The sequence below is a fragment of the Salmo salar genome, chromosome 04 (genome assembly GCF_965601325.2).
Source record: "Salmo salar chromosome 04, fSalSal1, whole genome shotgun sequence".
In the NCBI taxonomy this organism is placed as follows: Eukaryota; Metazoa; Chordata; class Actinopteri; order Salmoniformes; family Salmonidae; genus Salmo; species Salmo salar.
Window position 1 is genome coordinate 34,016,007 of NC_138294.1, and position 19,884 is coordinate 34,035,890.

General features: G+C 45.9%; 1 protein-coding gene across 1 annotated transcript; it reads left to right on the forward strand.

The window, feature by feature from the left end:
- Positions 1-1,510: 1,510 nt before the first annotated feature.
- On the forward strand, positions 1,511-2,749 carry glha2 (pituitary alpha-2 glycoprotein hormone subunit precursor). The gene is made up of 4 exons (NM_001123574.1): positions 1,511-1,542; positions 1,674-1,786; positions 2,029-2,204; positions 2,408-2,749. The coding sequence occupies exons 2-4, from the start codon at positions 1,696-1,698 to the stop codon at positions 2,483-2,485; spliced, it is 345 nt and encodes a 114-aa protein (NP_001117046.1). The 5' UTR covers positions 1,511-1,542; positions 1,674-1,695; the 3' UTR covers positions 2,486-2,749.
- Positions 2,750-19,884: the final 17,135 nt, after the last annotated feature.

Genomic DNA, 19,884 nt, shown 5'->3' on the forward strand with positions numbered 1-19,884 from the left:
GCATTAGTGAGGTCAGGCACTGATGTTGGGCAATTAGGCCTGGCTCTCAGTCGGTGTTCCAATTCATCCCCAAAGGTGTTGAGGTCAGGGCTCTGTGCAGACCAGTCAAGTTCTTCCACATCGATTTCAACAAACAAGGAGGCACTGTCATGATGAAACAGGAAAGGGCCTTCCCCAAACTATTCCCACAAAGTTGGAAGCACAGAATAGTCTAGAATGTCATTGTATGCTGTAGCTTTAAGATTTCCCTTCTCTGGAATCATGAAAAACAGCCCCAAACCATTATTCCTCCTCCATCAATCTTTACAGTTGGCGCTATGCATTGGGGCAGGTAGCGTTCTCCTGGCATTCGCCAAACCCATATTCGTCTGTCGGATTGCCAGATGGTGAAGCGTGATTAATCACTCCAGAAAACGCATTTCCACTGCTCCAGAGTCCAATGATGGCGAGCTATACACCACTCGGCCATGAAAACCCATTTTATGAAGCTCCCAAAAAACAGTTTTTGTGCTAACGTTGCGTCCAGAGGCAGTTTGGAACTCGGTAGTGAGTGTTGCAACTGATGACAGATGATTTTTACGCGCTACTCACTTCAGCACTTGGCGGTCCCGTTCTGTGAGCTCCTAGACAATTCCGCTTCACAATAACAGAACTTACATTTGACCGGGGCAGCACTAGCAGGGCAGAAATTTGACGAACTGACTTGTTGGAAAGGTGGCATCCTATGATGATGCCATGTTGAAAGTCACTGAGCTTTTCAGTAAGGCCGTTCTACTGCCAATGTTTGTCTATGGAGATTGCATTGAAGTGTGCTCAATTTTATACACCTGTCAGCAACAGGTGTGGCTGAAATAGCGAAATCCACTCATTTGAAGAGGTGTCCACATACCATTGGCCATGTAGTGTATCTGTTTGGCTCTCTGAAAGGATAGCATTATTTCATATACCGTATTCATTGCTTGCAGTCATGTTAGCACTGTCCCAGATGATAATAAAGCATGGCCAGGGACAAGTCCTCATGGTTTATATAAGAAACCCCATTTATTTAATGAGAAATATTTCACTTTTTTGTGTAGCTTACATATTTACTTATTTTGGGGGGATATAATTCAGCATGGAAAGATGAATCAGATATTCAAAGTATTAAAAATGTCTTTAGATGTATTGATTTACAAAGCAAAAGACCATGAACATAAATTAAACTAATGAACCAATGACCTTGCCTTGCCTTCTGCATGACATAACAGCAGTTACCTAGCAACATCCCACCTGTTTAAGGGATTAGAAGCTTCCATCCATAGTCAGGATGGAAGGATGGAAGCGTGTTTTGACTTTCGACCGCGTGTGCAGTTCCTTTTTTCATTTAAAGGATTAGAGCAGGTAGCCAAGTGGCCAATGCCTTACAGATATCACTGATAAGGTTGGAGGGGTTTACCTAATCCTGGTCGAGCACATGGGCAGCGGTATAAAAGTTAATGGAGGGAGCAATAGGGTCTACACACTGAACACTGACCAGGCTTCCACTAAGATAAACATACGCAGGTAATGCTTTTCCCATTCACTATGTTGTGTTTCCAATGTATTGTTTCACTGCTGTGTTTTGTGTTTATGAGTTTTCAACTTCTGAGATGAATATGATGGTTTTGAATGGTTTTATTCATGTTTGCTGTCAGGATATTGCCAGCCGTCACTAAAATGTGCTTGTTGAAATCAACTGGACTATCCCTCATCCTGTCCGCACTTCTAGTCATCGCAGACTCTTATCCAAACAGTGACAAGACAAACAGTAAGTTTTACATTTCAATAACTGATTTTGTTGATGGTTTATGTGTTCTGGGAACAAAATGAGCAGTGAGTTGTTCTGTTGTCATTATAGAGAGAGAGAATATAAATTGGTATATTACCGCCTTATTCCCAAACTGTGTGTTTACAAGGAAGAGAGCCACACATTGGTGATGCATAGTACACCAAGCTTAAGATCAGACTATTCAATAAATTCTCAATGAATTTATGTCATTATCTTCCCAGTGGGCTGTGAGGAATGCACACTGAAGCCAAACACAATCTTCCCCAACATCATGCAGTGTACAGGCTGCTGCTTCTCCAGAGCTTATCCAACCCCACTACGGTCCAAGCAAACCATGCTGGTCCCCAAGAACATCACCTCTGAAGCCACATGCTGTGTTGCAAAAGAAGGGGAAAGGGTAAGACAATATTTAACTAATAAAGTAGTTGGGATTAATATTCTCTACAACCTAAAGTTTGATCATCTGACCTGACGACATTCCTAGTGTAACGCACATAACATCTAAACGTATCATTTAACAACAACTCCAATTAACCTGAATGTTTTTATATTAAACCGTCTCTCTTTCACTTGATTCTTTCTCTCCTTCTCCTCTCTCAGGTCACCACCAAGGATGGCTTCCCGGTGACGAACCACACAGAGTGTCACTGCAGCACCTGTTATTACCATAAATCATAAACTGTCTGTACGGGCTGGAAATCTCCTTGTCGTAGAAGTAAAAGCTTGGCAACAGATCATATATTTTGCACAACTTATTCCTGAAGTTCCTTGTGTTTTAAGAGAAATCACATATTAGGAAATCATTGTGAGGTAATATTCTACGGATAATATTTATAGTGCTCTTATGGTAGCAAAGATATAAAGTTGTATTCCTGTACTGTGTTAATCAATGTAGACTTTACTGTATGAATTGAATACTGATTAAAATCCCAATTAACATGATTGCATCACTTCCTCCCAGCCAACTCAGCTTCATCACACTGTATTGGTGTCGGATGCTGAATGCACACACACACACACACACACACACACACACACACACACACACACACACACACACACACACACACACACACACACACACACACACACACACACACACACACACGCACACACACGCACATACACACACACACACACACACGTACACGTAGGCACACACACACAAACACATGCGTGCTTCCAAGAGTTACTCCATTCGGTCTTTCTTCTTCTACCTCCTCCCCCTCACTGACTTAAGTCAATATAATTTAGGATGCTAAACTATAGGGTGGGCAGCTTCTTGTAAAAACAAGCGTGCCCACTCCTGGAACGGAAGACGGAAGGTCAAATAAGAACATGTCTCCTTTCTGTGAAACTATTCCATTTCCTCAAAGAAATACAGTAAATACACACTGAACATACATAGATCATCATTCCAGCCATGAGCCTGTCCTCCTCATTTCTCCCATCACTGGCCTGCACTGGTTGTAAGTGAGTGAAAATGTACCTTTGAGTCGGTTTAGATGATAGGGTGGATTATACATTCATACTTGTTGTTAAGATGAGGATACCAAAAGTATTATACACATCTCAAAAGTTTTGGACAGACAATTTTACTTTAAGTGTATTGTTTTCTTTCTGAATGTCGATAGTACATTATTCAATGCTTATAATATGAGTCATACACAGTAATATGATGGATATGAGTGGAATTCTTATGCTATAAACATAGCACAGTCTGTCTAAATGCTGGCTACAGTCGCTTTCCTCTAGAAGCTCATGTAATAAATTGTTTCCTGGATATCCATATTTGGCTCATCCTAAATCGGCCTATGGAATTCCATGTGTGTGGGGAGGGGACTGATTCTCAGAACAGTGCACTATTCTGGGAGAGAGCCTTTTGTCTCTCACCACACCATGGGTGTGTGTTTGTGGGTGTGCAAGCATATGTTTGTGTGTGTGTGGGTGTGCACGCGCATGCATGCATGTGTGTGTCTGGCTGTGGCTTGTGTAGGCAATGTGGTTTAGTTTAGGTTGGGGGGGGGGGGGGGTGTAACATGTGGCTGAAGACAAAAAACCCACAGCTCACAAAATCAAAAAAATGTTGGTCTCTTTGGTAAACAACCTAATTAAACATTTTAGCTAAACATGTCGGCACATACCCTTTTGGAAACAGTTATCTTATTGTAAGAATCCGTTTTTACCCATGTAAATTACCTGTATTGACCAACCCCATTTTGAGAGAAATCAATTTTATCCATTTTACAGGCACCAAAACTATCACATATTAATAGTTGTCGCTATCACCAAATGAAGATTGCACAAAACTAATTGCTGAATTATATTAAATGGGATGTAAGGAAACTTTCTTAGCTGACTGCTTACTTTCAGGGTGACTGAGGAACTTGATACAGATGGACATCTAGTGGTGCAAAGTGGCAACATCAACACTTCATCCTCACTATATGAGCCATGTTATAATTCCCTGGTGGGATGCATAGGGTGTTTCACTTTAGCGACCTGGCTTGCTTTCCTGTCCAGCTGTTTGCTACTTTGGCGTCAGAGTGGGATGCGCCTTCCCTGTTCGGAGGGGGCAGTGTAGCAATCTTTGCTATATTAGCCACGTTAGAATTCTCACAAAGTGAGTTAACCCTGTTGGCGTGATGTATAGGGTGTTTGCCTTTCACACCAGCCACCTGTGTTCACTTCCCTGCTCTGCTGTTGGTTACAGTAGGTGTAATACATGAGTTTAATACAATATGAGCTGAAACAAGAGAACAACAATCAGCATAGAGCAGAAGACCAGCTTTTCTATTGTTAATCTCCAATAGAATGACGTAATACAATTGTTATACGGAATCAACTAGACAAACCTACTATTACACCATACTCGCAAAGTCTATGCTCTAAAAATTAGGGGTCCAACAAGGGTTCTTCCAAGATCCTAAAAGTTCCTCGAAGAACCTTAGGGTTCTTGGCTCAAAGGAGGTGGGGTTCATCGAGGAACCTCCTTGGTTGGTGGAGATTCTTGCAGGAACCTAACTGCCCAACTGAAACATGTGGATTTGAATTTGCGATGACAGCAGGTGCAGGCACTTAACTGAAAAATTGAAAGATCTCCTCAATGTAAGGTGAGGTTTCTCCTTTGTATGATCTAAATTGATATTTTTTTATGATGATACCATCTATATTTTCATATTTGTACAAATGGCATTGTTGTTTGACACTTCCTCCCTTTTCAAATTATTTCTAAAACAGAAAATGGACACAATTCAATAGATATCAATCAACAAAGAGGTAAGAAAATGTTAAAGGCTATGGCTGCATTGGGTGCAGATGACTGAACTGCTCACTTTTGTGTTGATCTGAGTCTGCAGGTATACTGACCAGAAGGCACACAAAGGTACGTACGATTGGTGTTGGTATGTTGTGCAGATCACATGTATCATCTACATTTAATTTTGGTTTCTCTAAAACCTTATAGGGCTCCCTTACCTCTTCAATAAAAATCCCAGAGGCCTCTACATTATGGACAAGGTATTTGTATAAATTTGTACACATTTTTTCATTCACATTTTAATCATCTGTATGATTTCAGGTGGACAGCTCCAGTGTTACTCCGTGGTTGATGTCACGTCTTCTCCTGCTCCCAGCTCCGGTGCTCGTCGTCACCGGTCTACTAACCACCGGTCCTGGCAACACACATTGCGCACACCTGCTCCCCATCATTAAGCACACCTGGACTTCATCACCACCCTGATTACTCTCCCTTCATATAGCCCTCAGCAAGCCTCAGTAATCAGGCAGTATTGGTTTTGGTTACGTTCAGTACGCGGCTCCTGTTTTGTATTTTCTTCTTCTTCTTCTTCGTGATGATTATTCAACTCAACTCAGCTTCTGCACCTGTTTCCTGACTCCCTGCGCATACGTTACAGAATACTGTCTCTTCAAAAGAATGGAAGCAGCAGAAGATAAGGACATCTCCCAGACGGTCGATGAACAAGGACATCTAATCTGCCAACACCACGATCAGCTTGCGTAACTGGGTGTGGCTATGGGTGAGGTCCTCCGCATCCTCCACCGTCTCAACACCATGCGAGAAGATTCACCTCCAACTAGCGGAGGACCTTCTACCATGAGTCGTCCCAGCGAGCCAGTCCCCCAGCCTACCCAGCTGTCTGCCCAGGTTGGGGATGCCCAACTGTCCCTCTCGGACAAGTATGACGGGACTCCTTCCAAATGCCATGGCTTCCTACTCCAGTGCTCCCTCTATTTCGCTTATCAGACAGAAGCCCCCACCACTGAGAGGTCCAAGGTTGCCACGGTCATTTCCCTTCTGACCGGGCGGGCGTTGGAGTGGGCTACGGCTATCTGGGAGAGAGGAGAGGAAGAGCTGGGTTCCTACGAGGGGTTCATGGCTCTGTTCAGGGTGGTCTTCAACCATCCACCGGAGGGCAGAGAGGGAGGTGAAAAACTACTCCAACTTGAGCAGAGTGCCCAGACCGCTGCGGATTACACCCTCACCTTCCAGACCGTGGCAGCCTCCAGCGGATGGAATGAGCCGGCGCTACACACCCTATTCCAACGGAGTTGACATGCAGAGACGCCATCCGTCTGGAAAACCTTCTTCGGGAGCGCCGGCGCTCTCCTTGCCCTCCTCCTTTGGTTGTCCTGAACCCATGGAGATAGGGGTCACACACCTCCCCGCGGCAGAGTGACATCACCGGAGACAGATGGGGCTGTGTCCCTATTGCGGCCAAGAGGGGCACCGGCTCCAGCGGTGTCCGGTGCGTCCCAACCCAAAGTCCATTGGGGCAGAGAGATGGCCCCGTGATCATCCGTCTCCCAGGGCAGGCGTGAGTATTCCTTCATCATCGTTTTCTGCCAAACCCTTCCTGGTTTCCATTTCACTGGCTTGCTGTCCCTCAGGTGTTGTCTCTACAGCTCTAGTGGACTCTGGAGCCGTGAGGAATTTTATCGACCAGGCCCTCGTCTCCTCCCTGAACATCAATGCATTCCCTCTCTCCTCTCCTTTTTTGGGTCCAAGCCCTGGATAAACAACCATTGGGATCCGGCACTATCCCGCACATTACAGCACCCACACCGTGGGACCCATGCACCAAGAAAGACTTCCATCATCACTGCTCCTGTACGCAAAGTCATCCTAGGCCTACCGTGGCTCCAACGTCATGACCCCACAATCTCCTGGTCGAGGATGAAAGTCACCGACAGGGCACCCAGATGTCGGAAGACCTGTTTTCTCATACCTTGTGGTTCCACATTGGTTGAGTCATTCTGTCCTCCCATATTGTTGGCCCCGTGTGGACGTCAGCCAGGTTCTGGAGAGGGCCTGCTACCTGCCCTCTTGAGCGCATCTACGTCCTCGCAGAGGTGAGGGATCGGCTGTTGACCTGGGCGCACACATCCCTCGCCGCTGGACACCCAGGTATCACCCGCACTATCTCCGCAAAGTACTGGTGGCCCACCTTGGCACAGGACGTTGCCCGCTATGTCAATTCATGCTCAGTATGTGTCCAAATAAAATCTACCCGGCACGTTCCAGCAGTAAACTCTTCCCCCTTCCTGTGCCTTAGCGGCCTTGGTCCCATCTTTCCATAGATTTCATTACTGATCTCCCTCCGTCTGATGGTTTCTCCACTATTATGGTTGTTGTGGACAGATCTTCTAAATCCTGCTGTTTTTTTACCTCTTTCTGGTCTCTCTACCACTCTCCAGGTCGCTGAGGCACTGTTCCAGCAGGTCTCCGGCACTATGACCTTCCAGAGGACATCATATCTGACCGTGGCCTTTAATTCACGTCCCGGGTATAGAGAGCCTTCATGGAGAAGTTGGGGGACACAGTCAGCCTCACATCCGGGTACCGGCCTCAGTCAAACGGGCAGGTGGAGAAGACAAACCAGGACCTTGGGAGGCTCCTAAGGAGTCACTGTCAGGACTGGTAGGGGGAGGGGGCCCGGTTCCTTCCTTGGGCGGAATACGCCAGAACTCACTTCATCACTCCTCCACCGGGTTGACTCCCTTCCAGTGTGTCCTGGGATTTCAGCTGGCCCTGGCTCCGTGGACTCCGAGCCAAACTGAGGCCCCTGCAGTGGAGGAGTGGTTCCAGCATGCAGAGGTGTGGAACGCCGCCAACGTGAGGCTCCAGCGCACCGTCCGCTGTCAGAAGGATCAGGCGGACCGCCACCACAGTGAGGCTCTCATGTTCCATTCTGGTGATCGTGTCTGGCTCTCTACCAGGAACCTCCCACTCTGCCTGCCCTGCCGGAACCTGAGCCGCCAGTTTGTGGGGCCCTTCAAGGTACTTCGTAGGGTCAACGAGGTGACGTATAGATTACAGCTCCCCACTAACTACCAGATCTCACCCTCTTTTCATGTTTCCCTTCTCAGGCCGGTGGTTCCTGGTCCCCTGGCTGATGCCGTCCCCCACGACACCCCTCTGCCTCTTCTGAACATCGATGGAATCCCTGCCTAATAAAGTTATGATTATTGCCGTGACCTTATTAGAAAAAAAAGAAAGCTGGGGTCTTGGAAAGGAGATGAGCTGGCTGTTTTTACAGCCGCCCCCAAATATGTTGTACATATTTGCTTCAGCTGACAAGCCAGCAAGAGTCACTAGCTTCTTGAGGAAAAGCGAGCAGCAGGATCGAGCAACAGGCCTGAAGTAGGTTCTGTCCTTGACTTTGATCTCTGCTGTCCTCACTTTCCCGTCTGCTCCAGGGATAACGGACTTGACAGTTCCAACTTGCCAGAGTGCCCTAGGAGACTGATCATCCACAATCATCATAACGGTCCCAACTACACGATCTTCCTTGTGCCACTTATGGCATCCTTGAAGTGCAGGTAAGTAGTTCCATGTGAAGCAGTGCCAGAAATGGTTGGCTAGAACCTGGCTGTGTCAGACTGGGTAGATCACCTGTGGTAGTGACGAGTCTGGCCATCCTATGAGAAGAGTTAGGAGTGATTGGATCCGGTTACGCGATGTCCGACTACACATATCCCAAGGGCTTAGAGTTCAAGTTCCCTTCTATTTCAATTAGGACAGTCCCCAGCACCTCTTTGGAGATGGTCTGTGTGCCAAGGGTGGTTTGCAGGGCAGTCTTCCAGCATCCTGCAAAGTGTGTTGCACTTGGTGGGTTGAAGGCGAAGCGAATCTTCTGACTGGCTAACTGTTCCTGGAGCTGTGGGTGGAGAGTCATGAAGGCCTCCTGTAGCTCTCATTCCCCTCCCTTGACATTTGTTCCTTGATCGGACCGGAACTCAAAGGGCTTTCCTCTTCGAGCGATGAAGCGACTCAATGCCAGTAGGAATGAATCAGAGTCCATGTTCATCAGTAGATCGACTTGTACAGCCCGGGTGGTCATGCACTTAAAGAAGATGCCCCATCTCTTTTCATTTCTTCGGCTAATCTTGATAATATACTGTCCAGGGCAGTCCTTTCCTGTAGAATAGAATATGGGCCTGTGGAGCTACAGTCGGGCTAGAGGCAGGTCAGCCATCCTTGGCACATCTGGCTGGCCTCACCACTTCCTGCATTCTGTGTAACCAAGCTGAAAAATGTGAAAAGCTACCCTCCCTCTCAGAATCCAGAACCTTCGACGTAACTCAGCAAACAGTCTCTCTGGGCCTGGGTGCCTCAACAGTGAGTGGATGACCTGGGTCCAGAACCAGAGGGTGAAGAACGTCAGGGCCCAGATGGTCACACCTCCAAATGTAACCTCCAACACGAATCAGTCCGGTGTCATTGTCATACTCTGGGGACAGTGTCGCCATTCGGCTGCTCACAGGGTCTGGCTTGCCTTCCTCTAGTGGGGAGAGGTCTTTGTAGACAGTTGTCTACATAGAAACACCGTTCTACAGAGAAGCACACATCTTCTTCGGGCTCACTGTGGTTGAGCACTTGATTCTGAAGGGCAAATGTTGCACAGCAGGGGCTACATGTCGGTTTAGGTCTTACCACAGAAACCGGAGAAGAGGCTGGTCTTTGGGTAACAGGCAGACTTGATGGAACATCCCCTTTATGTCACTGCTGATGAACACAGTGTGTTCCCGGAAATGGAGGACTCCAAGCAGAGTAGCTTCCAAGGTAGGCCCGAAAGAGTTGTTCGTTCAAGCTCTTGTCCTGTAGTTGGAGGGACAGTTGAAAGCGACTCTATTTTCCCATTGTGATGGACCATATAATGGGGAATGTACCAACTTTGGTATTCTTTGACTGCTACTGGGGATAACTTCTTGACGTGGCCGGACTCCACCAACTTGTGAATCTCTGCGTTGTACACTGCTGCTTTCTCTGGATCCTTGGACAGATGCTTCTCTGTCCCTCACAGATGAGCTAGTATTGTCTCCTCTGAGCTTCTAAGGGAGGAAGGTTCTTCTTCCACAAAAGGGGAGTGGCGTACCTTTTGAACCCCATCCACTTCAACTCTGACTGTCTTCTCCCCCAGTAGATGCATGGCTTCTACATCTTGTCTGGACTGTATGACGAGCTTCTCACTCCTGTACGGTAGCTTCTCTACATGGCTGAAGAGCTCTGCAGATGGAGAGACAAGGACCTTTGAAGGGTCCATCCAACTGAGTCTTGATGGCAGCAGGTCCGCCAGGGGGACCCAACTGCACTTGCTCTGTTGGGGTGATTAGATGGGGGATAGTCTGAACCGATGAGCAGTAGCGGCTGCGCCTGATCTAGCAGTTGAAGGGGAAGGCCTTTGAGGTGCCGATACCTTTTCTGAAGGGCTTCGATAGGGTAGGTATGCGGTGCAAGGCCCAACTCTTCAGCTGTGAAGGCTCTGTGGATGTCAAAGGACCTGTTTGGTTGAGTAACAGGGGCCACAGAGAATGACACAGAAGCTCCATCGATGACTTGTCACTTCGTACAGTGTGTCAAGTCCTCAGGATTGCCTTGGAGGCCAAGCTCCTCTGATGCTTCATGTAGAAGTATAGTGCGCTCCGACCCGTCGTCTAACAGGGCGTAAGTGTCACGTGACTTGTTGCCGCTCCGCAAGACAACTCGACTCATATTCAGCAACACCTTTCTGCTGCCAGAAGGTGGAATCAACATAGAGGGTCTCTGCAGTGGAGCTCACCAAGCAAATGCTCTCTGTTGGCGCCTTAGTTCTGGCGGTCTTCATAACGTTCGTGCTAGCGTTCTTTGTAGCAGTCGGGCTAGTGTTGAACTTGTGGAGAATCTCAAGATACTTCTTCTTGGTCTTAGCCTTGAGAGTACACTGAGCTGCTTGGTGTTCACGTCCACACTTCCAACATCTTTAATTTGTCTTGATCCTGGATTCTTTCTGTTCTTTGGAAAGGAGCTGAAATCTGGTGCATTCATTCATGTAATGCTGCGTGGTGTTGCAGAATGAAAAATGCTTATTTGGCTTCTCCTGTGATCTTTCCTCCAGAGACTGATTCTGTGCTGAGACTTTGGCTTTGTCCTTTCTCTGCTCACCTCCGTGGATGATGGTGGTGGTCTTTGGGAAGGATTTGTCTTTACGCTTGTCTCTGCGTGAGCTGGGGTGGTCCCTGCTTTGGTTGCTACTGAACAGCGTGCCATCTAGTTGCACTCTCATGTCATACTTGAGTCACTCTGCCAGGTGAAGGAGGGTTGGAATGGGTGTCTTGATGGGGTTCACACATCTCTTGAAGCTAGCTCTTAGGTCATGTGATAACTTAGCTAAGAGGCGGAAGACGTGTGAGCCACACCTCAGTTCTGTCTGTCCATTACTCCCAAGCTGATTCAACATGCCAACTAAGGCACACACCCTCAGAGGGACTCCATTGTGTCACTGCATGGGTACCTGCTGTTGCTGTAGGAGTCTGCAATTAGCAACGCCTCTTCCAACTTCAGGTGGTCCACCAATATCTGAAAGTTGAAGCACTCTGTTGCATCTACAGGCAGCACATTGTCAAGAGTCACCTTCAGCCTTGCAAACTGTTGTGGGTCTTAATTTATGAAGTTGGGGATGGTACGAGTTGGTCTATGTTAGGCCCGGCGGCGATGGTCAGGCAAGTAGTCGCATCGGCGATGGTCAGGTAAGGCCTGACGACAACGGTCAGGTGAGAAGTTGTGGCGGTGACAGTCAGGCGTGGGCTGACAATGGCAATCAGCTGAGGGCTTACGACGGTAATCAGGTGTAGGCTGACTAGCGGTCAGGTGAGTAGTTGTGTCAGTCAGGTGAGTAGTCATGGCGGTAACAGTCAGGTGCGGGCTGACCACAGCGGTCAGGTGAGTAGTTGCGGCGGCAACAGTCAGGTATGAGCTGATGATGGTGATCAGATGTAGGCTGACCGTAACGGTCAGGTGAGTAGTCTCAACTGTCAGGTGTGGGCTGACGATGGCGATCAGTGTTGGCTGACCGCAGCGGTTAGTTGAAGGCTGTTGTTTTTGATCAGGTGTAGGCTGATCCCAAGGTTTAAATGAGCTGCTCTCTTATCACGCTGCCTTTGTGACTGCAGTTTATCATCTCTGGTTGTCACCAGCTGTTCCCGCTCAAGCTGACTTTGATGACGATCTCTAGTCGAAGGTGCACGTGCTATGGGGGGGCCGGTGAGTTGGCAACCGATGAAGGTGAGGCTCCATCCTCACTGTTGTGGGTCAGCCTGGGAAGTGACTGTTGGGGATCCATTGAAGCGGTTGAATTTAGCTCTTCCAATGGCTCCAGTGTCAACTTCTCAGTTATGACTGTGTTGAAAGAAGAACCGGTTTCTCTCTCATCTTATACTGAAGGGTAGCTGCTGCTGGTCTTGTTGTGAGAGTAATTAATTCCACTTACAGCAACCACCACACCGTGTCTGTTCAGAACATGAGGAAGCAGTAGTTCCAGTTCATGGTTTCATGAAGATCCACACACACACACACACACACATACAACACCACTCTCTCTGATATTAATTGTGGTTCTGTAAAGAAAAGAGAACTTAGGCTCTAGCACAGTACTGGAAAAATATGCCTATTTGCATGTCAACAAACTATGTGGAGCCAAACACATGCTTGATGCACAGAGAAACAATAGAGCAATGTAGAAACATCTACACATTATAAAACATAAGCATGAGCGATCTGCAACCGAAAGTAGTCTAGCACCACATGCAAATGCTAATCGCTAATAAGCATGCTAAATAGTAATGCATTCCGGATGACAATGCTAATGATAGCTAGCAAGTTTAACACAAATGGTACATATTTACAACAGACATTATTTAGCTCCAAACAACAAGACCTCAGGATTTTGGAATTTACATTTAGCTGCACATACAATAAAACATCAGAATGAAAAGCAATTATTTCTAAGGAGGTAGAAAAAGCAGGAGAGTAAAACCGGTTGGTCATCAGAATGGAAACTACAGACTGCCTGAAGCCCTGCCTGGTCGGATTTTACACTAAGTCTCAGGAAAAAAGGCTGCTGATTGGTTAATAACATTTTGATGATTGGCATGACCTTATTTCATTAAGAAAACCAAAAGAAAGTTGGGTTCTTGGAAAGGAGATAAGCTGGCCGTTTTTACAACTACAGTATGTTCCCATGACATGTAGACCTTAACTAGACCTGACTGGCGTATACAGTAGGCCTCCCCTTTTTCCTATCGGTCACTCCCAACTCGGGACAAGGCATCGGCTATCACGTTATCCTTGCCTCCTACATGACAAATAACCTGATTATTCGGCTTCAAAGACAAACTCCAGCGGAACAACCTCTGATTGTTAATCTTGAACTTTTCTCCAAGAACGCGAGCGGATTATGATCTGTATAAACAACCAAATCCGCGCCCACCCAGGACACATACACTTTAAAGTGCTTAGCAGCCAGTACCAGAACCAAAGCCTATTTTTTTTATCGTTGTGTGAGGCTGTTGATGCTTATTCAGTTTCTTTGAAAAGTATGCTATAGGCCAGTGGTCACCAACCTTTTCTGAGCCAAGATCCCTTTCTGAGTCAAAATGCAGGCCCAGATCTGCCCGTCAGATAAAAAATAAAACATGACTTAAAAAACGTAAGCCTACGCAACATTAACTTATTAAAAACAGTGCTGCAACAATGAGGTTTACGCAATAGGCTATAGGCTCAACACTATCACTGCATATTGGCTATTCTTAAATTGCCCTGCCAATGTTGTTATTCTCAGACTATTTAAAAAAATATATTTACAAACATGAAGCATATGATCACACTGGTAATAGATAACTTGTTGTATTCCTTGTGAAGCATACATTGAAATCATTTGCGTTTCACATTTCTTTACTGGACTGATGGTGCCTTCTTCTGATGGTCAGTCACATCAGATGGAGGGAGAGAGAGACGCTGCCTCCCACCGTCCCTCAGCTCTTCCTCTCTCCGCTCCTCTCTCCGCTGACTGACCAAAAAGGGGAAACTGTCTTCCAGCTGATGGCGAAACTCAAGTCGCACTTGATTATTTCTCACTCTGGCATTAATTTATGTTTTTACCTTTACTTGCATGACTAGAGAAAATTAAATACTCCTTGATATTAGAAAGACACTGTCACGTCCTGACCCTTGTAAGAGGTCATTTTCCATAGTAGAGTGGTCAGGGCATGACAGGTGGTTGTTTTGGGTGGTTTTTGGTTTTCTGTTTATATGTGGGGCTTTTTCTAGATTTCTATTTCTGTTTTGTTTTCTATGTTTTGGCCGGGTATGGTTTCTAATCAGAGGCAGGTGTCTATCATTGTCTCTGATTGGAAGCCATACTTAGGCAGCCTGTTTTTCCTTTGGGTTTTCTGGGTAGTTGTTTTCCGTTTTGTCTATGTACCTGACGGAAGTGTTGGCTGTCGTTTTTGTTATTTTGTTTAAGTGTTATCATAAATAAAGGAAATATGAGCACTTTACACACTGCGCCTTGGTCGACTTCCTTTGACACCTGTGACAGACACAAGCCGTTAATAACAATGCAAGTCTATCGATACACTTTGTAGCACAAGTGGATTGGGAGACGGCGTTTCATGGCTTATAAAAATGTTGAATAAAGTGTTGACAGTGCTGAGTAAAATCTTAAACATTAACAGACTCATTATGACCACAGCACTTTGCTGTATTCGTTGACAGTCTCTCTATAGTCTCTCTTGAAATCTCACACAGTAGAGTCAACTTCGCTGTGAGCTCATGGAAGCATCCGACACGGTGATCTGAGCTCTCTCATTGGCCAGCGGTAGGCCTATAGGTGTACTTGATTTGCTCTCCGAGCCCACTGAGTATGCGGCGTTTGTACTAGTCAAAATGGTTAAAAGTGGGACACTTTGACTACCTGACGTGCAGGGCTGCTGAATCAAGTGCTCCTACAGCAAACAGTGTGAAACAAATACAAAAATAGGAATGTAAGGCTTTATTGTTGGGATTTTTACAGAAATGTTTGGTGATTGAATAGGAAAGCCTAGGAAAGCCGGCCAGTCGATCGCGCTAGACTGGTTGGTAACCACTGTTAATAAGCTTTTCGACCCCAGACGAGTTCTTCTTCAGCAACACAGCCCCTACCCCCGCATCACATGCATCAGCCGCCAGCTTGAATGGTACTGTGAAATGTGGTGCCCCATACACTGGCTCACATGATAAGATGGCCTTGGCCTGTTCCAGTGCTTGCTCACACTGCTCCATCCAGCAAACCCTAGCCCCTTTTTTCAACAGATTTGTCAGGGGTTCAGTCACTGCTGCGAAGTTGGGTAAAAATCTCTGATAGAACCCACTCATTGTCAGAACTCTCAACACCTGCTTCCATGTCTGTGTCACCGGCAAGTCAAGTATGGCCTGGATCTTGGCTGCCCTTGGCTTCACCTTCCCCAACCCTACCACATGACCCAAAAAGGTCACCTTGGACTTGTGCAATTTCACACTTGGGTAAGTTTACCACCAACCCTGCCCCCTCCAAACACTGGAACAATCCACATATATGGTCCACATGCTCTGCTCATGAGTCGTTGTACACTACCACATCGTCAATGTAAGTGACCACATTGCTCAACCCTGCCGTCACATTATTCATCAAACGTTGGAATGTGGCTAGGGCATTTTTCATCCCAAACGGAAGAACCTGACACCGATACAAGTCCTCTGGTGTCACAAAGGCAGATACCTCTTTAGCATGTTTTGACTGGGACACCTGCCAGTATCCCTTCAGCAAATAAAACTTTGAGACACCCTGAGCTTTCCCAATCCGATCGATGTAATCCTCCAGCCGGGGAATAGGATACAAATCGTTTGTTTTTGTAAGAAGTATTGACATGCTGAATGCACCGAGCTGTCTGTTTAAACTACTAACACACAGCTCGGACACCATTGCATACCGCACAAGACCTGCCACCAGATGTCTCTTCACAATCCCCATGTCCAGAACAGACTATGGGAGGCACACATTACTACATAGAGCCATGGCTACATGGAACTCTATTCCACATCAGGTAACTGATGCAAGCAGTAGAATCAGATTTAAAAAAAACAGATAAAAATATACTTTATGGAAAGGCGGGAACTGTGAAGAGGCACACACACACAGGCACAGACACACACATACACATGCTAACACACGCACTCTACACACATGTACACATGGATTTTGTATTTTGATATGTGGTAGTAGAGTAGTGGCCTGAGGGCACACACTTAATGTGTTGTGAAAAATGTAATGTCATGTAATCTTTTTTATTGTATATAACTGTAACTGCCTTAATGTTGCTGGCCTTGTCAGCAGCTAATGGGATCCTTAATAAATACAAATATGTCGCCCAGAACCAATCCTTGAAGGAGGAGACATACTGCAGAACATCAACTCCTGTCTCTGGTAACAACAGCCTCTCCTTTGCCATCTTAAGTGGACCTCTCACCTCGTGCACATACACAATCTGTAAACAGCAGAAAGGGTACCTGGGTACCCCACACAGTATGCCTTCATCATGGTTTTCAGGGTCTGATGCCACCGCTCTATCGCCCCCTGTGACTGTGGGGGATACACAGAAGATGTTATCTGTTAGAGTCCCAACTCACTCTGTACTTCCCGAAAAACTTTGGACATGAAATTCGACCCCTGACCCGATTGGACCGCTCGAGGTAGGTAAAGAATTGGAGCAAATCTTCCACTACAGTCCTAGCCTTAATATTCCAAAGAGGGATGGCCTCTGGGAAATGTGTAGTCAAGTCCAAAATTATCATCAAGAGCATATTTCTCTTCTTAGTATTTGTTAATGGTCATACGTAGTCTATCATCACCCGAGAAAAAGGTTCCTCTACCACAGGAACTGTTTACAGGGGTGCCACCGGAATTGTCTGGTCTGGTTTGGTTTCCCCACCATCTGGCAGGCATGACATGTTTGACAAAACGCTGCTACATCCCCCTGAAATCTGGTTCATGTATACTTTGGTCCATGTATTTTGCACACCAAGATGTCCGACCATAGGATTCGCATCCCTTCCTCACACAAACACTCTGGAAATTACTATCTGATGTACTACATTCCACTCTTCTGATGCTGGTCAGTCTGGAGCCCTCCATTTCTGCATCAAGACCTCCTCCTGAAGGTAACCCCCTCTTCTATCTCCTGACTCTCCTTGAGCGATGATGCGGTATCGATCAGAGGGGCCATGGTAGGGTCCTTCCGTTGCTCCTCAACAAAAACCTTCCGCTTGAATTGAAGGGGGTCCCGCACCTCCCCTAGCAGAGCAAACCAGGTGTCTGCTAACTGGGTTGCTGGGTCCTCTCAATTCTTTGCTGGGAGTATTCCTTTTGCCTCAAAGCTCTCAAACTGATCCCGGAGCCCAGCAACAATATATCTTGAGGCCACAAAATGAAAAGCGTTAGAGAGGTTCAGTCAGACTGCCGGAAGTGCACTGCTTATATTCTTAAAACGTTGGAGTATTGTGTTCCACAAGTTACACTGTAAAGCAATCTCAAGTTTATCCATTGGGTATAGTGCGGTAGAGCCTTGTTACACATGGCCAGAGTGTGATTTCCATCCTTAGATTCTTCCAGAAGAGACTGACTAACATTGGCATAATTGAGCCACAATGCTTTTGTGGCTTGTGCATGGGCAGACCACATCATACCAGAAAGAGTTTTGTGGGTTTCAATTCAACTGTTTTCATTTGGTTGTAAACCTGATGTAACAATCTGCCATCGCCAAGTGGATTTGGGGCAAAAGTTAAATATTGACTGCACAAGCGTGAAAAACACATCTGTGTCAAGGCAGCAGTTTACAGTATTTACCCCAATCAAATTTAGAGTATGATAAGTGCAAGGCACCTACTCTGCCAATGGGTTGATCTCTCATATGCTTGATTGCAGGCATTTTGGTTGTTGTGTCTTTATGTTGTGCAGAAAAATAACCTGTCAGTTTGGGTATTGTTTGTTTAAGTTGTTGCTCATGCTGTTGATTTATTTTCTGTAATTTTATTTTCTGGGCCACACTCAGGCCACTATCACTTTTCCCCACATTTTCAGTAGGCAGGCTAGCTAGCAAGATGTAATATGCCATATTTGGTAAGAGCTTTCTGATTGGATTATGAATGACGCTTGACTCACACAATTGACCAGTCACTTGTACTTATTTTGCAGTTTATTTTTTAAAACTTTTTATTAATAAGTTACCCAATCAAGGCGGAACCCCCAGTTACCCACGTGGGCCCCCCAACTCCTCTCCTCCCCCATCTAATGATTAGCAGAGCAGCAGCAGGCAGCAACAGGCTGTCTACACTTATTGAGAGTGGACTCTTGAGTCCAGCTGTGGTTGGCAGTTGCAATAAAAAAAAATATATTATATACAGTTGAAGTCGGAAGTTTACATACACCTTAGGCAAATACATTTAAACTCAGTTTTTCACAATTCCTGACATTTAATCCAAGTAAAAATTCCCTGTCTTCCGTCAGTTAGGATCACACCTTTATTTTTTAAGAAAGTGAAATGTCAGAATAATAGTAGAGAGAATGATTTATTTCAGCTTTTATTTCTTTCATCACATTCCCAGTGGGAAGCCTTCCACAAGCTTTTCACAACAAGTTGGGTGAATTTTGGCCCATTCCTCCTGACAGAGTTGGTGTAACTGAGTCAGGTTTGTAGGCCCCCTTGCTCACACACGCTTTTTCAGTTCTGCCCACAACTTTTCTATAGGATTGAGGTCAGGGCTTTGTGATGGCCACTCCAATACCTTGACTTTGTTGTCCTTAAGCCATTTTGCCACAACTTTGGAAGTGTGCTTGGGTCATTGTCCATTTGGAACATCCATTTGCGACCAAGCTTTAACTTTCTGACTGATGTCTTGAGATGTTGCTTCATGTTGCAAAGCACCCCCACAACATGATGATGCCACCCCCGTGCTTCGCGGTTGGGATGGTGTTCTTCGGCTTGCAAGCCTCCCCCTTTTTCCTCCAAACATAACGATGGTAATTATGGCCAAACAGTTCTATTTTTGTTTCATCAGACCAGAGGACATTTCTCCAAAAAGTATGATCCTTGTCCCCATGTGCAGTTGAAAAGGAGGAGGTTTTGGAGCAGTGGCTTCTTCTTTGCTGAGCGGCCTTTCAGGTTACGTTGATATAGGACTCGTTTTACTGTGGATATATATAATTTTGTACCTGTTTCCCCCAGCATCTTCACAAGGTCCTTTGCTGTTGTTCTGGGATTGATTTGCACTTTTTGCACCAAAGTACGTTCATCTCTAGGAGATGAACGCGTCTCCTTCCTGAGCGGTATGATGGCTGCGTGGTCCCATGGTGTTTATACTTGCATACTATTGTTTGTACAGATGAACGTGGTACCTTCAAGCGTTTGGAAAATGCTCCCAAGGATGAACCAGACTTGTGGAGGTCTACAATTTTTTTTCTGAGGTCTTGGCTGATTTCTTTAGATTTTCCCATTATGTCAAGCAAAGAGGCACTGAGTTTGAAGATAAGCCTTAAAATACATCCACAGGTATACCTCCAATTGACTCAAATTATGTCAATTAGCCTATCAGAAGCTTCTAAAGCCATGGCATCATTTTCTGGAATTCTCCAAGCTGTTTAAAGGCACAGTCAACTTCCTGTATGTAAACTTCTGACCCACTGGAATTGTGATAAAGTGAATTGTAAGTGAAATAATCTGTCTGT